We start from the raw sequence: 20,396 nt of genomic DNA on the forward strand, positions 1-20,396 counted from the left end.
GAGGGGAAAATTAAGCATTTTATTATGAATTATTGTACACTCTGAGGCTTCAAACACCAAATCTTCAAGAAGAGTGGACCACTTGATTTGAAGGTGACCATCTCAGATGGGGACAACTGTACCTGATCAACCAAACCCTGGGGAAATCTGCCTTTCTGCCACTCTGTTGGATGGGATTTCCCCTTTCGACCACTCTTTTCTACATTCTAATCACCCAGTGCAGCACTTTTCCCTTCTGTTGCCCCGTTTTTCTCTTGCTCAGCACTTCTTAACAATATCACATCAGTCAGTATCATATCAGTGTGATTCCATGGCTCTAGGTTCATAGGGATGAAGGACACAGAAAAACCCCAAGCCCTCATTTCATCTGCTCCCCATGGGATGAGTGGGAATGGGGCTGTCCCCTGAGGCTGTAGGATGTGGGGTGACCCTTTTCCCTGTCTCAGGGGCACAGCCTCAGCTTGGACCTGACCCCCACCACCCACAGCCATGGACGGACCCCCTCCCCAGCAAAGGACGCGTGGGAAAAAACAAAGATGAGCCCCCCTTCATCGGCATCAAAAAATGCCACCGTCCCTCCAGCGTAGTCCAAGTGGATGCTGATCCTCCTGGGCACCCAGCGCAGAGCTAACAGGGTCACCTTGTGGGTGGTGAGAGCCCGGATCTGTCCCCCCCATTTCTCCAACCCCCAAATCCCCCCTTTGGGACAGAGGCTGAGTTGACCTTTACGTGGGATGGATTCTCGGGCCACGCCGATGGCCCAGTCCCCTTCATCCCCCATTTCCACCTCCCAGCAGTGCCGGCCGGAGGAGAAGCTTTGGTGGCCCAAAACGAAGGGCCAGTAGGCAAATCTTTCGGGGTTATCAGGAAGGTCCTGCTGTCCTGCCCCACGTTTCACACTCTTTCTGTCTTCGGAGAGGACGAGGTCAGGGTGAGCGGTGTCGGGGTCCAGGGTGATGCTGGCTGTGGGGTGTAAGAGGAGGGGGGAGGTTTTGGGGTCCTCAGTGCCGAAGCCACGAGGATGTGGAGAGGTTGGATCTCCAGCACTAAATGCTTTGGGTCTGCTCCAGGTGGCCCCACTTTAGTAGGGTTGTAGGATGGGACCGTCCCTTCCAACCTCAACCATTCTGTGGGGCTATGGGATGGCATCAGGAGGGTAAAAAATCCCAAAGAAGGAAGTAAAAAGATAAAAGGTGGAGACCCCTCCCACGTGCCAGTGCTATATGACAATAAAAGATCTTTTTCAGCCCCCGAAATGACCAGAAATAAAGCTAGACTTCCAGCACCAAAAGGAATGGTGGGGGGAGAAAAAAAATGGAAATGGAAGGAAAGAGATCTATAGGATATTACCCAGCAAAGCCTGCAGTGCTTTATCTCCTAGACCAACCCAGACCAGTTCAGCCAACCCCCTCCCAAAAAAAAGAGCTGAAATCTGAAGGCAGGGATAATGAATGAGGTCAACCCGCCCGCCATATTTGCTGATGGGAAATGGTTGTTCATCAAGGTGAGGGATCTGCCCTGGGGCCATCATCCCAAATTACAGCCAGACTCGGGCTGCAGGGTGAAGAAAACTCGTTTGGTTGCCCTGATTTTGTGTATTCCTCCCTCAGCATCTATTTCTGTCCGTTTGGGTGCAGCCTATGGGTCCAGGCGCGTCTCCATCCAACAGGTAACGCGGCTTTGGGTTCTCATGCTCAGCAAAAAGCACTTTTAGGAAAGGCAAAGCTGGAGGGGAGCAAAGCCAGAGAGCTTCACCCATAAGCACTTCTCAGGAATTACAGCAAAACGTGTAATTAAGAGTGCGGCAAACGAGGTATTGAGTCCTTTGGGGCTCAACCATTCGTTTCTCCTGATTGGTAATAACCCATTGCTCTTCAACCTCTCTGCATTATTCTGCTGTGCCCAGAAAGAGAGATGGGCTGCTGGTTTTCACCAAAATATCACCATTTCCCACCTGAAAACCCTTCTGAGTACCTTGAAGCTTCTTCAGGTGTTCCTTCAGAGCTCCGTTCCTCCATGAGAAATGGCACAGCCTCTCTTCTGGCCCCGGAGAGGCACCCGCTGGCAGCTGGAAGGTCACTTTTCCACACCTGGAGGGAGAATAAATGGAGAATCGATGCATTTTTTTCGGGGTGATTACACCACAGAGCATGGCATCATTCCAGGAAATCCAATGTCAGGAGAGACGAGGGGATGGAGATGCTTCCCCCCCTCGGCAACCCAAACCTCACAAGGGCAAAGGCTGGGTTTTTCTTCTTGAAATAACTACCTAATTAATGACTTTTTGTTGGAGACCTGCTTGGGTGGAATAGGCGAGAGAAAAGCTTGGAGACGTTGAAGAGAATTAAAACCAGCCTTTGCCACGTGGAGGCTCAATTTTGAGATTAAAGCCCCTCTGATCATTACATCCCCCAGAATCACCAAGGAGATGAAAGCAGACAGCAGCACGTAGAGGCCATCCCCAAAATACCCTCCAGATCTCACAGTTCCCCTGGAGCAGAGGAGCATTCATTGACGAGCTTCCTTCTCTACGGTCACTGCTTGATGCAAAGCTCACAGAGCAGCTTTTCAGAGGGGCCACGTACCTGGTGGAGGGGCTTTTCACATCCTGGGGACAGAAGAGAGGAAGAGGAGAGGAAACTCAGGTCAGTGTGTGACCCGTTTGGTCTTCAAAGCATGGGAAACAGAACTGTTTGAGTGGGGATGGACCTCTGGGTCCATCCAATATGTGCCCAGTTTTGACTTTAAGCCATAGGAAAAGTGAATTGTTTGGCTGGGGTTGCATCTATTGCTCTCCCAGTTTGTCTTTAAGTCATTGAAAACAACGAACTCCTTAACTGGGGATGAGCCTCTGGGGTCTTCCAACACATGTTCCATTTTGTCTTCAAATCATAAAATGATGAATTGTTTGACCAGAGATGGATCTCTTGGGTCTTCCTCCATGAGGAAGGTGAACCAACTCAGGAGGATCCATGCACGGCAGTGGATCCTGCAGATCCACCCCACTTTTATCTCCCAGCCCAGCCGTGGATTTCCCCTTTTAAAATGGACCCCACGAGGATCTTCTGCAGCAAGGTGAAAATATTGAGAGGTGAGGAGGAAATGGTGGGGGGAAGAGGAGGCTGCAGACCCCCATCTCCTCATTGTAGTTGGGGTTTGGGGCTGATGGAATGGTGTAAAACAGGGGGAAAGCACCGAATGAAGCCACCAGCCAAATGGTCGGGGTGGGGAGGACATCCCTAATGGATTTGTCCCCTTGAAAAGAGCTTCCCTGGAGGAATTCACTCACCGAATGCTGACTCTTCTCTCCCTGTGGTTTCATATCCTGCTGGGAAATCTCCTCCGAGAGCTTAGTGGTGCTTTTCTGCCTCTTCTCAATCTCATTTTTCAGGTCTTCCAGCTGCCAGAGCAAGAAGAGCTCCGTGTTTTCCTGCTGAGCACTTTCTGCTGGGGCTCAGCTTTCCTTCTGATGCAAAGAGTGGAAAATAAAGAGCAGTGGGACTGGAAATACCACAGGGGGGGGGCTCATGGGTGGGCATCACCCACCGGAGGAGCTCAGTGGTGAGCTGGAACCCTTACTAAATTTTGTTGAATTTGGGAGGGCGAGGGGAAGAAATCAAACTCAAAAAGTCTTAAACGGATGGGCGTGAATTCGGGGCAGAAAGCTGAGGGTCCTAAAAGCACAGGAGGCAAAAAGGATGGAGAGAAATGACCCTATTGATGACACATCGCTGACACCTACCAGATCCTCCAGGTTTGGGGACTCCAGGGAGCTCTTCTTCCTCACAGCCCTTCTCTCTCCTCCTTTGGGAAGCCTGACATCCCTCTTGGTGAACCTACAGAACCTGTTGTTTTCAGCCCTTTGATGGGGTTGGGGTTTTCCCTCCCTGTTCCTTCCCATTCCGGGGTAGAGCTGCAGGATGGATGCGTCGAGCCTGCAGGTCTGCTCCTGGTGGCACCCTTGGCTGGGAGCTCTGGGTTTCTCCTTTGTCTCTTTCCCAGTTTCTTGTCCTGGGGAGATGCTGAGCAATGTCACCTTGCAGTTCTGTCAGCTTCCTTTTAGGATAAAGCCACTGGGAGCGGAGCTACGGGGTGTATATGGGGAAACCATAGGGAAATAGGGGAGGAAATGTGCAGCCAGATCCTTGCGGGGATGTGGAGGAGCACAAGGGAGGGTCTTTGGGGTTTGGCCTCTCTCTCACAGCCCAACATCTCAGAGCACTCACAATCCTGGCTCTGAGCTCTCGAGGAAACATTTCCAACCATTTCTACCCCGCTGTCCTCGTGCTGAGCCTCATGGCCAAATACAAATGCCTACAAACTAAAGCCATGCATTACGTATATATTTAATTTTTGCACGGCAACCATTGAGACCCAACTGAAGGCGATGACTGCCATTCACTTGGGCAGGTTTGCAGGGGTGAAATCCACTTCCAGCAAACCCTTCCCATTGGGAAGAGCCACAGGGATGGCACTCTGGAAACTCCAAACTCCCTGCAACTTCTCCCCTGGGGCACAGAGCCTTTCATCCCAAAAAAAGGCTCCCATCATTGGGCAAATGAGTTTCATCGTGTCCTGAAAAGCACTGATTGCAGAGCCTGGAAAACCAGCTGGGCTGGAAATATCTGCATTGCAGATTTATGGAGCAGAATTGACCCTGGTGGGACCATTTGGCAGCAATGCATGGGGCTGAGGAAAAATACCAACACGGCAAAGAGCAATATTGAAACATCAGCTATAGGTTTGACCTTTGGGGGTGGTGAGGTTGGGCTTTGTCATGGGATACACACTCATATCACGTCTGTTATTCTGAGCCTGATGTCACCCCTTCCCTCCCACTCTCTTTTAGTTCCTCTTTTTGGTTCTACAATCACCAACCTGTGTTTATTTTGGTGCTGCCTCTTCCTCTTTTGTGCTTTCTCAGAAGAAAATGGGTTTTTGAGGGAATCCGTGCAGGTGAGTCCTCACCTTGAGCAGCTCTCCTTCACTCTGTTGGCCCAAAGCTGACCCAGAGCCACGCACCCAAAGCCAACCCAGAGCCATGCACCCATCGTGAGGCAGAAAGTGTGCAGAACACATTTTTAATTAAAATTAACTATCAGAAACGTAGGCAGAGACCAGCTCCCCACACCAGGCATTGCTATTTGCAGCGAAAGGCTGCATCCCTTTGCAGAACGCCCCGGATCTGCCCCACGATTGATGTCAGATAGAAAACAGACAGATGTATGAATTTCCTTCCAGCTCTTCAGTGCTCTCTGGTGGCTCCCCCATTCTGCAGAGGGACCAACCCAGGGCTCCCGATGGGGACAGACGTGGGGCAGAGCAGCGGGTCCCCTTGGCACGGCGCTCCAAGCAAACACGGCACACGTCCCATCAGATGTCCCTTTCACTAAAGGACATCTGAAGGACAGATCTTTAGGGGAGATCTGAACCCAACCCAGTCCAGATGGGACATCAGGTGCCCGCTCGTGGACTGCTCCTCCGAAGGGGAATTTTGGGTGATTTCTTGCAAGCGAGCCCCCATCCCTATCTTGAACCAAGGGAGGACCTTCTCCCCGCTGAACGAAGCTCTGGTGTACACCAAGATGGGGGTGTCATCATCCGAGCTGAAAAACGCCACCCGACCCCCTTCGTAGTCCAGGGAGACCCGAATCCTTTTGGGCAGTGCATTCAGACGTAGGTTGGCACGGGGGGATGTGAGGGAGTGATAGGCCTCCAGCGCCCAGACCCCTTCTTTGGGGCTGAAGCTCATGGGTCCCTTCCTCTTCATGGAAGCTCGGGCCACCCCAAGGGCCCAAACCCCCCCCTGTCCCACCTCCACCTCCCAGAAATGCCTCCCCGAGGTGAAGCCCTGGCAGCCCAACACGCAGGGCTCGAAGCTGAACCTCTCGGGGTTCTCGGGGAGGTCCTGTGGCAGCAGTTGACCCCGGGCTTGTTTTCGGTCCTCGGAGATGTAGAGGTTGGGGTGAGCGGTGGTGGGGTCCATGGTGATGTTGGCTGTGGGACATGAGGGGGAATGGAGGTAGGATTTAGGCTTGGGGAGATCTGTTGAGGTTCCTCTTCCTTCCATCCTTTTCTCAGGGTGCTTTTGGACATGGGTTGGTGGTGGGTTGATGGTTGGGTTGGGTGGCCTTTGGGGGTCTTCTCCAATATTTGTGATTCTATGGGGTGTGTGGGGCTGCTACCAACCTCAGTGTCCCCCAGTAGAGACATATGGGGAGAGGAGTAGAGACGTAGGAGAATGGGGAGAGGACAAATTTTAGGACAGCATAAGGTGGTAAAGGCAAAGATGTGGGAAGGGGACAGCTCCACATTCATGGAGGGGAAGGGGAAGCACAAGAACTCTTTGGTTTTGCCTTGAAACTGTTTTTTGACTCTGTAGGACCACCAGCATTAGGACACTGACCCCATTCCCTCCCTTCCCTGTGGGATTGCATTGTTTTTTTCCCATCCACAGGCCAAGAAAACCGCTCTCCCACCCCATAGCCACCCACTCCTGACATACCTGGCTCTTGCAATTGAAACATCAGGCTGTCTGAAAAGGAAAATAAAATCACAACATCAGGTTTATGCTTCAGGAAAAGGGGCTGGGAGATGGGAAAGGGAAATCATGGGGGTCTGGAAGCTTAGCAGTGCAAAAGCTCTGGGTTTACTGCAAGACCCCCGTGATCCTCCTAAACTTGGAGGAGACCCCAACCCAACTCGGTACCTTGGCACTTCCTCAGCGTGCATCTCACCAGGATGTTCTTCTGAAGAAAGTCCTCCAATCTTCTTTCCAGAGTGGGGGAAATCTCTGCCGGAGGGCTGAACTTCATCATCTCACAGCTGCAAAGAGAGGGGAAGGATGGGGATGAGGGGAATGTTGTGTTGGTTGGTTGGTTGTTCATTTTATTCCCAATAGGGGAAGCTATGGGATGAGGATATTTGCCTGGGGATAAAATCCCTTTCTCCCCTGCCTCAAAGTCCTCCCCCGGGTGCCACCCAAAAATCAAAGTGAAAACGGGAAGGAGCCACATTACCTATTCAAGAGCCTCCTGATGTCCTGATGGTGGGAGGAGAGAGGAGAGATGGATCAGAAGAGGAGCACCAAGGGCTCCTCCTTCATATGGCAATGCGTAGCAAAAACCACCCCGCCCACGGTGTGACCCCCCCAGCAGCAACACAGGGAGCTCCCACGGGGCTGAGTTTGGGTTCTCAGGGTTTTCTCCGTCCCCCCCATTTCCCACCACCTCTTTGGGTTCTCACCAGCAGGAATTTGCTGTCGGGCTGCTGGAATTTGCCCTCCATCTCCCAGATCAGGGTGTCGAGGTGGGACATCTCCTCCAACACCTTGGTCACCGCGTCCTCCTGCACTTTGGCAATGGCTCTGTCCAGGTCTGCCAGCTGGACCAGCAGGAAACGCTCCTTCTCCTTCAGAAATCGCTGCAACTGCTCGAATTCACACACTATCCTCTTCCCTTCCTTCTTGGTTTTCTCCTGTTGGGACGAGAGAGAAAGCCAATGGGATGGAATAGGGGCGGGAGGACCCCCCTGGGGTCTCAGGATGCTGTGTCCTGGGGGATGTCCAACCAAAATCAATAGGAATTTACAACCAGTGCCATTGGGAACTTAACATTAATGCCAACGGGGATGTAACACCAATGCCAGTGGGAATATATCACCAGTGTCAATGGGAATGTAACAACAGTGCCAATGGGAACATAACACAGATGCCAATGGGAACTTAACACCAAAAAGCCAAAGATCATCTTGCTGGGGATTTGGGGAGCAGGGGTTTTCCAGGAAGTGTATCCCAAAAACAAAACCAAAGGAAGGGATAGGAGCTGAGTTCTGTAAGGGGGATATTTAAAGAGTTTGGGAGGATCTGCAACGTTATCTCCTTAACACAGGGGATGCTGTGTAACCCCAGCTGATAAACACAGGCTTGGCACGTTTCCAGCCCAGCTGCGAGCCAAAAATGCCCCCAAAATACACCAAAACAAACAGGGTAGGGCGGAGGGGAAGGCAGAAACCTCCCCTGCTGCACCCACCAAATACAAGCCCGTCCTTCCACCAGTCTTTCTGCTTTCCAGGTATTTTTCCCTGTCCTCCTTTGAAGCCTGGAGGCGAGCCTGGATTTCTTCCTGTGCCAAAAGAAGACAGGAGGAAAACCTGCTTTCCCACTCTGTCAGATGGGAGAGGCTTTGCTAAAGCCTGGAATCCTATGCAAGGTGCAGAGCTGGGCAGAGGGAAGCTTTGTGTGTGTGCTGCTCCGGAGCTCTGTGCAAGCTGGAAGTATTTTGCAGGGAGAATAGGGGGAGCAAAAGGTGGGGAGGAAGGGGGGGAATGTAGAGAATGTAGAGAACTGATAGCTGTGCAAGGAAGCGTGGAATGGCAAGATAAGCACATGGTGAGATTTCCCTCAAAAACACCCCAAAACGGCGGATCTGGGGTGTGTATCTGTATTTAAGAGCTCTCAGTGGAGTGGTTTTTGTTGTTGTTGTTGTTGTTGTTGTTTTTGCAAGGCTGTGGTCAAAGAGCAAAGCATCAAAGGAAGGAGAAGGTGGGAAGGCTGCAAAGAGCTGACGGCGTCGGTCCCGAATTGCCAAGAGGGAGGATCGGGGGGAAGCACCAAGCAAAGGGTCGCGTGGCGGCACCCATAGGGATGCACTGTGCTCGCGGCTCGGGGTTTTTGGGGACCGTACCTTGTACTCCTGGGCCGCCTGGTGGGCAGGGAGCACAGTGTGGGAGCGGTGAGCCTGGGACGCATCGCACTGAGCGCAGATGGGCTCTTGGTCCTCTTTGCAGAAGAGCTTGAGAGCCTCACAGTGCTGCTTGCACCAAGTCGAGGAATGCAAGCTCAGCTGCCGGGCGATGCTGGCGATATTTGCCAGCTCTCTGCTGGGGCGGAAATTTTTGTGCAACGTCGTTTTCCTGCATTGTGGACAGGGGAAATTACCCTCCAGCCCTTCCCAGCAGCGGGCGATGCAATCCCGGCAGAAATTGTGGCCGCAGGGGATGGAGACGGGATCCTGGAAGTAACCCAAGCAGATGGAGCAGGAGGCTTCGCTCTGCAGGCTGTCCAAGGGGCTCTGCGTGGCCATGGGCTTCCTGCTGGGTTCCGATCCGCAGGGGGAATAAAAAGCCTTTCCTCCTCTTCCTTATCTCCTCGCTGATAAGGGAAATCCGGCCCCGAAGGCTGAGCCTGAGCCAAGTGGGGCTGGGAGATCTCAGCCCATAGGTGATGCTGGTCGGACTGGGAGCAGCTCGTGGATCCCCGGCATAAGATCACCAAACTGGGAGGATTTGGGGAAAACTCGGAGGAAAAGTCAGATTTTATCCTCTCCTCAAGCAGCAAAGAGGGCAGGGAAGGGGATTTTTCCCCTCTATGCAATTACTGTAAGGAATTTCCAAAGAAAACTGATCGAGGTCTCCTTGTTGGGATGGAACATAGACGAACATTGGAATAAAAACAGAAATACGTTGAAATATAGAAATGTATTGAGATATAAAGTGCACTGCACGCTGCTGTGTTGGATATAACTCTGCTTAACTAAACGGAAGTGGTTTAAATACCACCACCGGTGGGTTTTGGTGCTGTTTGAAGGGAGTTATGTGGGTTTGGAATCAGGAAATTTGAGCAAAAAGGAACAATAATGAAGGCGCCCAACGTGGGGCTCGAACCCACGACCCTGAGATTAAGAGTCTCATGCTCTACCGACTGAGCTAGCCGGGCTCCTGTTGAAAGTGCTTTGTAGGCACTATTTCATGGTGGTCATAGAGAGAGGTACTACTTATTCTGCTTAATTATTTCGTTAATTATTCCGGTAATTACCGGCTCCGGGAAATCATGAATCCATGAAGGAGAGCTGCACTGGGAAAAGGAATGCATCCCTATGGGAACAGCGGGGAACTGTCCGGCAGTGCAGCAGGGCGGGGGAAAAGAGGGGAAAAGCAGAAAAAAACGGGCAAAACAGGACGTTTAAAAGTGGGAAAATTAAAAATGAAAAAAAAAAAAAAGGAGGAAGCGTAAAAGTGAAAGCCGTGTTTCTGCCCGGTTTCGAACCGGGGACCTTTCGCGTGTGAGGCGAACGTGATAACCACTACACTACAGAAACGCGCTGACAGCTGCCCAACCCCACGGACAGATGAAGGGGCGACTCCGGGCTCTGGTGCGGGATCTGCAGATGCGGGCCGCTCCGGGCCGATCCCGCGCGGGTTCCGGTGAGGACAAAGCGCGGCGGGTGACAAAATAAAAAGGGGAAAATGTAAAATTGATGCTCCCGATGTGGGACTCGAACCGTGGTTATCCGATTGATAGCCGCGCGCGCTACCGACTGCGCTACCCGGAGACTGAGCAGCCGGAAGTCACGCCCCCTAGAGCGCTCACCCCGTTGCCTAGCGACAGGAGGGCCGCTTCCGGTCAAGTGGTGTGCGGAGGGGGCTTGGCTTGCATTAAATAGGACGGAAGTTCCGGTCATGTGGTACTGGAAAAGGGGCGTGGCTTGCGGCAAAGGGGACGGAAAGCGGAAGTGCTGCCGTTGGTTGGCGGAGTTCGGACCATAGAGGAACGACGGCGGCGGTGGGAGGGAGGGAGGTAGAGCGGCCCCCGGGGGGAGCGGCGAGGCTAGCGGCGAGGCCCGAGGAAGGAGCGGAGCCTGCGGGGGGTGCGGGGCCTCGAGGCGGGCCCCAGCGCTTCGCTGTGGGGCAGGAGAAAGGCTTCGGGGCAGGAGGAAGAGGGCCTCGGGGCCTCCCCATGGAGGCGGTGGGCGACGATGGGGCGTCGTCGGGGCGGCTGAACCCGGTGGAGACGCTGCAGGAGGAGGCGATCTGCGCCATCTGCCTGGACTACTTCGTGGAGCCGGTGTCGATCGGCTGCGGGCACAACTTCTGCCGGGTGTGCATCGCGCAGCTGTGGGGAGGAGGAGGAGAGGCCGAGCTGGAAGAGAGCGGCGGGGCCGCGGCGCTGGAGGAGGAGGAGGAGGAAGAACTGGAGGAGGAGGAGGAAGATGAGCTGGGGGAGGAAGAGCTGGACGTGGAGCAGGAGGAGGAGGAGGAGGATGGAGGCGGGGAGGAGGAGGAGGACGACATGTGGAGCGAGGAGGAGGAGGATGGAGAGCTGTGGGAAGGTACTGGGGGTCGGTGGGGGGGGTCGGATTGGGCCCGTCCTGTTGGATGTCTCTATGGATGGGGGAGGGAACTGGGGGCACCCTCTGTCAGTTTGCAGATGATGCCAAGCCGGGGGGGATGCGTTGATCTGCCTGAGGGTGGGAGGGCCCGAAAGAGGGGTCTGGACTGGGCTCGATGGGCTGAGGGCGATGGGGTGGAGTTCAGCAGGACCTGCACTGAGGTCACAGCAACCCCATGCAGCTGTGCTTGGGGCAGAGTGGCTGAGAGCTGTGTGAGGGAAAAGGATTTGGGGGTGGATGTGAGCCTGCAAGAGGCCCATGGCATCCTGTCTTGTATCAGAAATAGAGCAGCTAATGGGAGCAGAAGGTGATTGTCCCTCTGTACTGCTGCTGGTGAGGCCACTCCTCAGTCCTGTTCCCAGTTCTGGGTCCCTTCTCACTACAAGAAAGACACTGAGGCCCAGTGGGGATGATGGGGGTTGGACTCAATGATTCCCAAGGTCTTTTCCAACCTTGATGATTCTGTGATCCTCAGACCCCGTGGAGGAGGAGCTGTGGGACGGAGGGGTGCAGGGAGAGCTCTACTTTGGGGACGATGATTATGATGAGGATGTGATGGAGGAGGACGTGGAGGAAGAGGAGGAAGAGGAGGACGAAGCTCAGAGCCCTCCGCCCCCCGTCCTGCCTGCCCGCCCTCGCCGCCTGCAGACCTTCACCTGCCCCCAGTGCCGCAAAACCTTTTTCCAGAGGAATTTCAGACCCAACCTTCAGTTGGCCAACATGGTGCAGATCATCCGGCAGCTCCACCCACACCCGCAGCGCCTCGCGCCGCCCGCTGGCCCCTCAGCTTCAGGGGGTTCTGGGGGGAATCCAGGAATCCTGGTGGCAACAGGAGGTCGGGGGTGTCCAAATCTGTGTGAGAAGCACCAGGAACCCCTGAAGCTGTTTTGTGAGGTGGATGAGCAAGCGATCTGTGTGGTGTGCAGGGAGTCGCGGAGTCACAAGCATCACAGCGTTGTGCCCCTGGAGGAGGTGGTGCAGGATTATAAGGTGGAGTTTTGGGAAGGGTCACGGTGGGATAATGGATGTGGTAGGGTTTGGGGTAGGATTATGGTGAAGGAGGAGGGCTTTGGGGGATGAGTTGTGGTGGGAGAGCAGAGGCTTAAAGAGAAAGTGAGGTTGGGATTGAGCGAGGTACATCTTGCTGGGCTGGTTGGGTTGGAATCGTGGGAGGTTGGGAAACCATACGCTGCTGTGAGGAGGTGGAAGGGTCTGGGTACCCATTTTCTGCTTAAAAACCACCTTCCCAGCACAGTTCCTCAGAGAAAGCAGAGGGGAAGTGGTGCGAAAGTTGGCTCTGAGGTTCCGTTTTCAGCTCTGCCACCAAATTAGGGACAAAAAGAGGAGAGGACAGAGGAGATTGCCCCAGACAGGGTTTGTTGAGTTGTGTTTCCTTCCCTCAGTACAAACTCCAGAGCCACTTGGAGCCACTGAAGAAGAAGCTGGATGCGGTGTTGAAGCAGAAATCGAATGAGCAGGAGAAGATCACAGAGCTGAGGGTAAGAGCTGAAGGTTTCTGTGTTTCATAGAATCATACAGAAGAATCATCAGGGTTGGAGAAGACCACAAAGTTCCAACCATCACCACTGCTGGGAGTGTGTCCTGGTGACTGAGCAGAGAGAGAAGCCTTGCTGCTGCTCTGAGCTCTCACAGAGGCATCGTATTCCCTTTCCTGTAATTATTGAGCTGCAAGGGCTTGGAAACGGTTTCCCAGTTGAATTAGAGCTTAATGAGAGAGCTGTGTGCTTCAGCGTTGAGTGGGAATTGGTGGTTTGGGAACTGGTATCCCTCATTTGAGTTGAGAATGCTTTACATCTCTAAACCTGTGCAGACTTTGCTCAGTTCTGGCTGTGGTGCATTCGGGAGATGCGTGAGCTTATGGTGCATGATAAAACTGAGGGAAGCGTAGCACAGCACCCCAAAAATGAGCTGATCTCTCACCACCTCTCCTGCAACAATTCCCATAATGCTTTTTCTCCCTCTGCAGGAAAAGATGAAGTTGGAAATCAAAGAATTCGAGTCCGATTTTGAGCTGCTCCACCAGTTCCTCATCGGGGAGCACGTGCTGCTGCTGCACCAGCTGGAGGAGCGCTATGAGAGCTTGCTGGCCCGGCAGAGCAGCAATATCAGCCAGCTGGAGGAGCAGAGTGCAGCCCTCAGCCGCCTTATCGCAGAGGCAGAAGATAAGAGCAAACAGGATGGGCTGCAGCTGCTCAAGGTCTTCTTCCATCCCTTTCCTTGTCTTTATGGCAAGGTGATAGCACGATGATGGGAATAATGCTCCAGAAAGCTTCTGTGTCACGAGACAGCGCCTTTAGTTGGTGGGCTGGGTGTTTCCCCACCCCTCCTTGTGGTGGTTTTTGAGGGAAAATGGCAAGAGGAGGGGATGCCCTGAGAGATTTAGGGTCTGTTTTAGTGAGGAAAGCCCCCAGCAATGTGTGGGCTGTGTCTTTAGTGCTTTGTTCCCTGTGGGGAAGGGAATCGTCCTGGCTCAGTGCTGAGTTGTGGCTGATAAGAGGATTTATTGGGAGCAACGGTGGGATTGACATCAGTCCTCCCTAATCCTTTCCTTCTCTTTCCCACCTTGCTGCCTCCTTCCCACAGGACATCAAAGGCACTTTTATCAGGTCAGTGACTTTGTTTGCATCTTTTCACTGTAAATATATTTTTTTTAATGTCAAAAAAGCATTTGAGCTTTTGTTTTAAATCCTATGTGATGAGCACAGTTGGGGCCTGGTAATGCTGGGGAAAGCTGTGTCCTAACTATTGGGTGATGGAAACTTCTGGCTGATGGGGTGTAAATGGGATCTGGGGAAAAACTGGGACTGTTTGGGAGAGGAGAAGGATGGGGAGCAGATCTTAGACCTGATTTTTGGAAGCGTGGCTGTGCCCATGCAGACCTCATGTTATAGCAAAACTCCCCGGTCTGGAGAAATGATTCTCCACATCTTGGCAGACAGATGGGCAGTGCTGGGAATTCTCAACCATGCTGGGAATTCTCAGTCATGATGGATGCACGTGGCTCTGTCCCAGCTCTGTCTGCTGGGTGGGGGAGGCTGGCTGCACCAGTGCAACCAGTTTGGCCGATCCGTGCCCTGCTCTGGTTTTTCCAGAGCACATATAGGCTGCATGCAGGCCTCCTCTCTTCCTTTCTGCTGCTGAAATTCTCTGCTTTCCTTCTCCCCCCCAAAAAAGATGTGAGAACATCAAATTCCAGGAGCCTGAGATGGTGCTGGTGGATGTGGGGAAGAAATACCGCAACTATTTCCTGCAGGACGTGGTGATGAGAAAGATGGAGAAAGCCTTCAGCAAAGTCCCACAGGGTGAGAAAGTCCTCTTCCTTCTGCAGATCCACCCACTTGAGATAGCGTTCCTCCCACGGATCCTTTCATTTGGGATGGGATTTCCCCAGCTTTCTCAGGGTTCCCCTTCCAGCTCTGTGCTCCCATGCTTTGCAGCCCTACAATCCTTCAGGAAAAGCAGCATCCCTCCGTTCTCCCTGTGCTTTTCCCTTTTGCCTTGTCCTGGGTTTTCCTTTATTATAGCTGCTGCAGAGTGATGTGGATCTGGATTCACTGTAAAAGAGGGATGGGTGCCTGAAACTCAGCATGGTGCAGATATGTGAACAGACGAGGATTTAGAGCTAGGGTACAAGGGGGGAAAAAGTGCCGGGTGACCCCCAAACCAACCCCTCTCTGCCCTTCCTTCCAGCCGACATCACACTGGACCCCGACACCGCTCACCCTCGCCTCAGCCTCTCCCTGGACCGCCGCAGTGTTAAGCTGGCAGAACGGCGCCAGGAGCTCCCCGACAACCCCAAACGCTTCGACTCCGATTACTGCGTCCTGGGATCCCAGGGTTTCACCACAGGCCGTCACTACTGGGAGGTAGAAGTCGGGGGCAGGAAAGGTTGGGCGGTGGGGGCTGCACGCGAGATGGCTCGACGTAAAGAAAAAACCATGGGGCCTCATCAAAAAAGGGAGATCTGGTGCGTTGGCACCAATGGGAAGAAGTACCAAGCGCTGACGGCCACGGAGCAGATGGCTTTGTCACCCAGCGAGCGACCCCGGCGCTTCGGTGTCTACCTGGACTATGAACGGGGTCAGCTTTGCTTCTACAATGCTGAGAGCATGACCCACATCCACACCTTCAACGCTTCCTTCCACGAGCGCATCTTCCCCTTTTTCCGAATCCTGGCTAAGGGCACTCGCATCAAAATCTGCACCTGATGGCCCTCTAGCTTCTGATTTCCCCTTTTTCCCCCCTGCCTCATCCTTTGGGTCCCACTTTGGGACCTGACGCTGCACTTGTTGTCTCGCACCTGCTTGCTCACAAGGCCTCTTCCCTCCTCTCTCCTGTCCCAGCCTCTGTCCTCGTCCCAACTCTTCTCCGGGGTCGCGATCCCAGGCTGGTTTGGTTTGGAAAAGGGATCCAATCTCCTTGCTGGAGGTTTTCCCTTCAGCTCTTGGTGCTATGGGCTCCCCTCTGCCTTTCCCAGTCCTCGCAGCAGCTTTCCAGTGTGCTGTTCCCTGTTTTGTTTAAAGCCTGTGGTCGAGCTTTGCGTTGTTTGCTCTCTTTGGATGCAGAGCTCGAGCTGAGGATGCTGGGGTCTGTACGTTCTGACACGAGTCATCAGCTTTTCACTCAGATGCACCAAGGAGCCTCATTTCTTTTTATTTTTCAGTTTTGGGGCACCACCTTCTGCCCACCTCCCACCCAGCCGCCATCTGGACCTCAAACCTTCCATGTTCTCCTTGTTCTGCCGCTTGCCCACCTTCCCCTTTTGCTCTTCTGCCCCTCTGGGGGTCTCCTGCTCTCCCTCTGCCCCATCATTCCCTCGCCAACCATTTCTTGTGGGCCTGGCACTTTATTTAGGGCCACGTAGGCCGGGGAGGGTGCAAAAAAATCAGGCGGCTTCCACCTCTGAGGCCACTCAGAGCGCAGCGTCGCACCAGGCCGCAGCGGTGGGAAGCAGCCTTGTTTCCCCTCACAGCTTAAGAGTTCTCTGAGGTGGGGATATTTATTTTCTCTTCCCTTTTCTCAGCTGCCGTTGAATTTTCAGCTGAATCCTGTCCCACCAGAGAAACTCTGATCGCACCCTGTTGTGTTTTACTTCTTTTTGTTGGTGGATTGGTATTTTTTTTTCTGTTGGCGTTACAGAGCTAGTTCAAAATATTTTTGGCTAAAATAAGAATTAAATGGAGATCTAGTTTTTTGAAATGTCAAGAAATAATAATAATAATAAAGAATAAAGTTTTAAAGCTGAGCCTCTTGCTTATTGAGAGCCCGCAGGGAATGGGAGCTGGGATGCAGCCCCCCCAGTCTACTGTTAACTCCTGCTGGTAAGATGCAACTTAAGCCTTGCATCATCTATCTTAACTTAATGAGTAGTAATTTGAATTGGGCTGTTTCCCTTCAGCTCTGTTACCACCTCTTCTGCTCTCACAGCATCTTTAGTGCCTCTATTTTTGGTGGTGGCAGTGGTTTCTTTTTGTCCATGGCTCTATTTCCCCAGGTGTGCGCTCACTGTGGGCTGCTACTGCTCCACAAAGGGCTCAGGGAGACGTCTGAGTCCTTTCTTCCACACATGGGAGGAGAGCAGTGATGTCCCCATCCTTAAAGTTGTGGGCGAAGCCTTGGTGGCAAGTCCAGAATGGGACATGAGGCAGCCATGAGCTCAACAGAGTGCTCTTTTATTGAGTTTTGTGCATAAAATCTGTGTGTTGTTACCACATCCTCATCTGGTTCCAATGGTGACTTGCCACACCCGGACGAGGTTATCTGTGTAGCCAGCAAACAGTGTCTGAGGAGAGAAATGGAGGAATTGGATCATGGAAAGATAGAAATCAGCCTTCAGGGTATGAATGTAAAGATCTCAGAAAGCAGCTCCCCAAAGCAGAGGTGCTGGAGGAAGGTGGGAGTTTTAAGGCTGCGAGGAGAAGGGGATATTTCTACCTGCCCATCTGCAGACCACGCCAGAGAGGTGCACTGGGGTGGCTCAGCTTTGCTGCTGGTGCTGATCACCTCCTGCTTCAGCTCATCCACGATGATTTTGCCTTCCAGGTCCTGTGCAGGACAGAAGAGAGCGTGAGGGACTGAAGTCCTGCAGGGAGATTGTTCTAGCCAAACCCAACCCTTCCAACTCAGAACAGGCAGTGGGTTGCTCAGAAACAGCCTCTGGGTTTCCGCACAGGGATGCAGTCAGATGGCATTGAAGTTTCATCACAGCAGAACAGTGGCTGTGCCCCACACCACCCTCCCAGTGCAGGGGATGAAGACAGTGCCACCAGAACCAAAAGGGCTCTACACCAAGAGAGCTGCGGGGCAGGACGAGGATTTCGATTAAAAGCTGCTTCCAAAGCCCCAGGATAAGAAAAGTGATTCTTTGGGGGGAAATGGGGATGTCCCATACCCAGATCTTGATGCTGGGGCCAGTGGCAGCACAAAGCCAGTAGCGGTTGGGGCTGAAGCACAGAGCATTGATGATGTCCCCTCCATCCAGAGTGTACAGGTGCTTGCCTTCGTTCAGGTCCCACAGCATGGCCTGGCCGTCCTGAGGAGCAGCAAAAAAGAATCACAGCAAACCATCAAAACTGTGGCTTTGTTCCAGTTGTCCATCTAAATCCTTCCAGCTTGGAAACAGCACTCGATTTGTGCCTGAGATGTAGGTGAGTTGTCACAGGATAATAAGAGGCACAGAACTGAGCTGTGAGGACACCAGAATAGGCTGCAATTCAGCCTCAGTTTCCCCCCAGGGTGTACCTTGCCTCCAGAAGCACACAGGGAACCATCAGGAGAGACGGTCACTGTGTTCAGATATCCTGTGTGGCCAATGTGGTTTGTCTTCAGTTTGCAGTTAGCCAAGTTCCAAACCTTGATGAGGGTAAACGTGACAAGGTCAGAAATACAGGGGAGAAAAAAAAAACAACCCTCTCATGATCACTGCTCAAATCCTCCCCAGAACACTGCACAGACCCCAGAGGAGCTCCTCTCACCTTCACCAACTTGTCCCAGCCACAGGAGACAATGATGGGGTTGCTGCTGTTGGGAGAGAAGCGTACGCAGGAAACCCACTCGGAGTGGCTCTCATCCTGAGGAGAGGAACAGCGTTGGGTTGAGAGCAATGAAAAGCATCCCCAGTCCGAGCTGCTGCATCCCACTGCTCCATGAGCCCCTCATAATTGCAGGACGTGTCCTCAAACCCCCCAAAAAGAAAGGTCAGCAGGCACTGTGTCACTTCTAATCATTAGGCCGGAGCTGGTAGCTGTGGATTATGGATCAAAACCAACACAGCAAGGAGAAACGTGGGGATACGGCCTCAGAAACGAGCAGAAAGAAATTTATTTTCACAGCATGAAAGCTCAGATCCGTTGCCTCACCTGCACCGTGTATTTGCAGACACCCAAAGTGTTCCAGAGTTTGATGGTTTTGTCCCTGGAGCCCGAAACGATCTGGCGGTTGTCGGAGGAGAAGGCGACGCTCAGCACATCCTTGGTGTGGCCAACAAAGCGGCGGGTGGTGGTTCCTCTGCAGGGACACCGGGAGGGACAAAGCTCAGCAAAGCACAATTTAATTAATCAACCCTCCCCTAAACTGAGGAAATCCTGCTGCACTGCCTAAATTCCTAATGAAAAGCAAGATTAAAATGGAGCAATCTGCGTTTTCCATGTGGGTTGAAGAGTGGTGGTTCATTTTCTCCTTCCAAACAGGATTTCAGAGGGTACCAAAGCTTTTGATATAGGATTGGAATAATCACGAGGAGTTTAGGAAATAAAACTCAGCTTCTATGGACACAGCAGCGTAAATGCTGAACACTTTTGGAGGGCTGAGGTAGTTCTACTTCCTGAGGAGTTTCTTCTCCTCCAGAACACTAAAAATCATAGTGAAAGAAGAGCTGGAGCTGCTCCAACCTCACCCCAAACTCAGTATCCCAAAATCACACTGAAAGAAAAGCTTGCTTGCTCCTGTCTGTACCCCACAGTGATGGTGAAGGAAGAACCAAACCCCCTCTGCTGCTCCACCTGCTTCTCTCCCATCATAATTGCAGGACGTGTCCTCAGATCCCGGAGGATCAGCAGGCTGTGTCAGGTGTAATCACTGGGAGAGGGAGCTGAGGGAGGAATCGCTTTGGTCCTCCCTCCCAGCAGGATTTATCACCCAACCTTAGAGGATCTCACCTCATTTTCATGCTAAATCACACACCTCTCACCCACCCCAACCCCCAAACAAAGCACAGAGTCCAGCTCTGCCCCAAACCCCCCACCCCAAAGCCCTTTTTGTCCCCAGGACTCACGTGGTGAGGTCCCACAGCCTCAAGGTGCCATCCCATGAACCCGACAGTGCAAACTGCCCATCAGAGGAGATGACCACATCGCTGACGAAGTGCGAGTGGCCGCGCAGGGCGCGCTGCGGGATCCCATAGTTGGTCTCATCACGGGTCAGCTTCCACATGATGATGGTTTTGTCTGGGAGGGGGGAAAGGCAGCACCCTCAGCTCCATCCCTTCTCATATTCCTCTCCTCACAGGGTTTTATTTCCCTCATAGCAATGTGGGGGTAACACACAGAACCCCTTCCTCTCAACCCTCCAACCCCTCCCTATGTCCTCATACACAGCAGCCTCCCCACCCTGCAGCTCCCAGTCCCCAAGTCCTGCACCTCCCATCTCCCCCCTTTCCTACCACCCATGGCTCCCCCTCAGCCCCCTCCTCTAGCACTGATGGTCTCCCCTTATCCCCCCACTGCCCCCCCCCAAAGGCCCCACAATTCGCTCCCCACCCTGCAGCTCCTTGTTCCCAAGTCCATCTCCCCCCTCCTATGGCTCCACCCCCAGCTCCCTCTTCCAGCACTGATGGTCTCCCCTTATCCCCTTTCACTGTCCCCCCCATAGGCCTCACAGTTCCTCCTCCCCCCCATGTTTCCCTTCCCCCCCCCCCAGCCCCACATTTCCGCCCCCTCCATTCGGACCAGGCCCGAACCCTTCAGGCGCGGCCCTCACCCCGCGACGCGGAGAGAATCATGTCCGGGAACTGCGGGGTGGTGGCGATTTGCGTCACCCACCCATTGTGGCCCTTCAGGGTACCGCGGAGGGTCATCTGCTCCGTCATGGCGGCGGCGGGACGGGAGGATGGCGGCGGATTCAATGGAGGGCCCGGCCCGATCCACTCTTACCGCCTGCGATGGCCGCCAGCGCGGAGAGAGAAAGAGGGCGGAGACTTCCGGCGGAAGC

At 53.3% G+C, this 20,396-nt stretch overlaps 4 protein-coding genes and 2 non-coding genes across 10 annotated transcripts; 1 reads left to right on the plus strand and 5 right to left on the minus strand.

The window, feature by feature from the left end:
- Positions 1-11: 11 nt before the first annotated feature.
- On the minus strand, positions 12-4,519 carry LOC116236729 (E3 ubiquitin-protein ligase TRIM39-like). 4 transcript variants are annotated; one of them, XM_031605521.2, is made up of 5 exons: positions 4,227-4,519; positions 3,290-3,400; positions 2,586-2,608; positions 1,975-2,090; positions 12-963 (listed from the first exon to the last, which is right to left on the minus strand). In XM_031605521.2, exons 1-5 carry the CDS (start codon positions 4,254-4,256, stop codon positions 443-445), a joined length of 801 nt encoding a protein of 266 aa, XP_031461381.2. In that variant the 5' UTR covers positions 4,257-4,519; the 3' UTR covers positions 12-442. The 4 variants fall into 4 exon arrangements, with proteins under 4 accessions (XP_031461381.2, XP_089985297.1, XP_089985299.1 ...); XM_090129171.1 differs by lacking the exon at positions 4,227-4,519 and adding an exon at positions 3,743-3,914 and having other exon boundaries at positions 13-963; XM_090129173.1 differs by lacking the exon at positions 4,227-4,519 and adding an exon at positions 3,743-3,812 and having other exon boundaries at positions 13-963; positions 2,270-2,608; positions 3,290-3,466.
- Positions 4,520-4,674: 155 nt separating this feature from the next.
- On the minus strand, positions 4,675-9,184 carry LOC116236715 (E3 ubiquitin-protein ligase TRIM39-like). 2 transcript variants are annotated; one of them, XM_031605499.2, is made up of 7 exons: positions 8,685-9,184; positions 8,031-8,123; positions 7,246-7,476; positions 7,020-7,042; positions 6,710-6,825; positions 6,506-6,535; positions 4,675-5,997 (listed from the first exon to the last, which is right to left on the minus strand). In XM_031605499.2, exons 1-7 carry the CDS (start codon positions 9,081-9,083, stop codon positions 5,390-5,392), a joined length of 1,500 nt encoding a protein of 499 aa, XP_031461359.2. In that variant the 5' UTR covers positions 9,084-9,184; the 3' UTR covers positions 4,675-5,389. The 2 variants fall into 2 exon arrangements, with proteins under 2 accessions (XP_031461359.2, XP_089985270.1); XM_090129144.1 differs by lacking the exon at positions 8,031-8,123 and having other exon boundaries at positions 4,679-5,997.
- Positions 9,185-9,642: 458 nt separating this feature from the next.
- On the minus strand, positions 9,643-9,715 carry TRNAK-CUU (transfer RNA lysine (anticodon CUU)). The gene has a single exon. It is a non-coding gene; the product is annotated as a tRNA-Lys (tRNA).
- Positions 9,716-9,833: 118 nt separating this feature from the next.
- Positions 9,834-16,355, plus strand: TRIM41 (tripartite motif containing 41). The gene is made up of 7 exons (XM_031605491.2): positions 9,834-11,108; positions 11,644-12,158; positions 12,572-12,667; positions 13,156-13,386; positions 13,773-13,795; positions 14,364-14,491; positions 14,880-16,355. Exons 1-7 carry the CDS (start codon positions 10,736-10,738, stop codon positions 15,395-15,397), a joined length of 1,884 nt encoding a protein of 627 aa, XP_031461351.2. The 5' UTR covers positions 9,834-10,735; the 3' UTR covers positions 15,398-16,355.
- TRNAV-CAC (transfer RNA valine (anticodon CAC)) lies at positions 10,025-10,097 on the minus strand. Its single transcript has one exon. It is a non-coding gene; the product is annotated as a tRNA-Val (tRNA).
- Positions 16,356-16,840: 485 nt separating the features above from the next.
- RACK1 (receptor for activated C kinase 1) lies at positions 16,841-20,378 on the minus strand. Its single transcript, XM_031605506.2, has 8 exons — positions 20,166-20,378; positions 19,462-19,633; positions 18,548-18,695; positions 18,164-18,259; positions 17,931-18,041; positions 17,581-17,721; positions 17,124-17,234; positions 16,841-16,971 (listed from the first exon to the last, which is right to left on the minus strand). The coding sequence occupies exons 1-8, from the start codon at positions 20,272-20,274 to the stop codon at positions 16,906-16,908; spliced, it is 954 nt and encodes a 317-aa protein (XP_031461366.1). The 5' UTR covers positions 20,275-20,378; the 3' UTR covers positions 16,841-16,905.
- Positions 20,379-20,396: the final 18 nt, after the last annotated feature.

Source organism: Phasianus colchicus, chromosome 35 (genome assembly GCF_987193195.1).
Source record: "Phasianus colchicus chromosome 35, bPhaCol1.hap1.1, whole genome shotgun sequence".
Taxonomy (NCBI): domain Eukaryota; kingdom Metazoa; phylum Chordata; class Aves; order Galliformes; family Phasianidae; genus Phasianus; species Phasianus colchicus.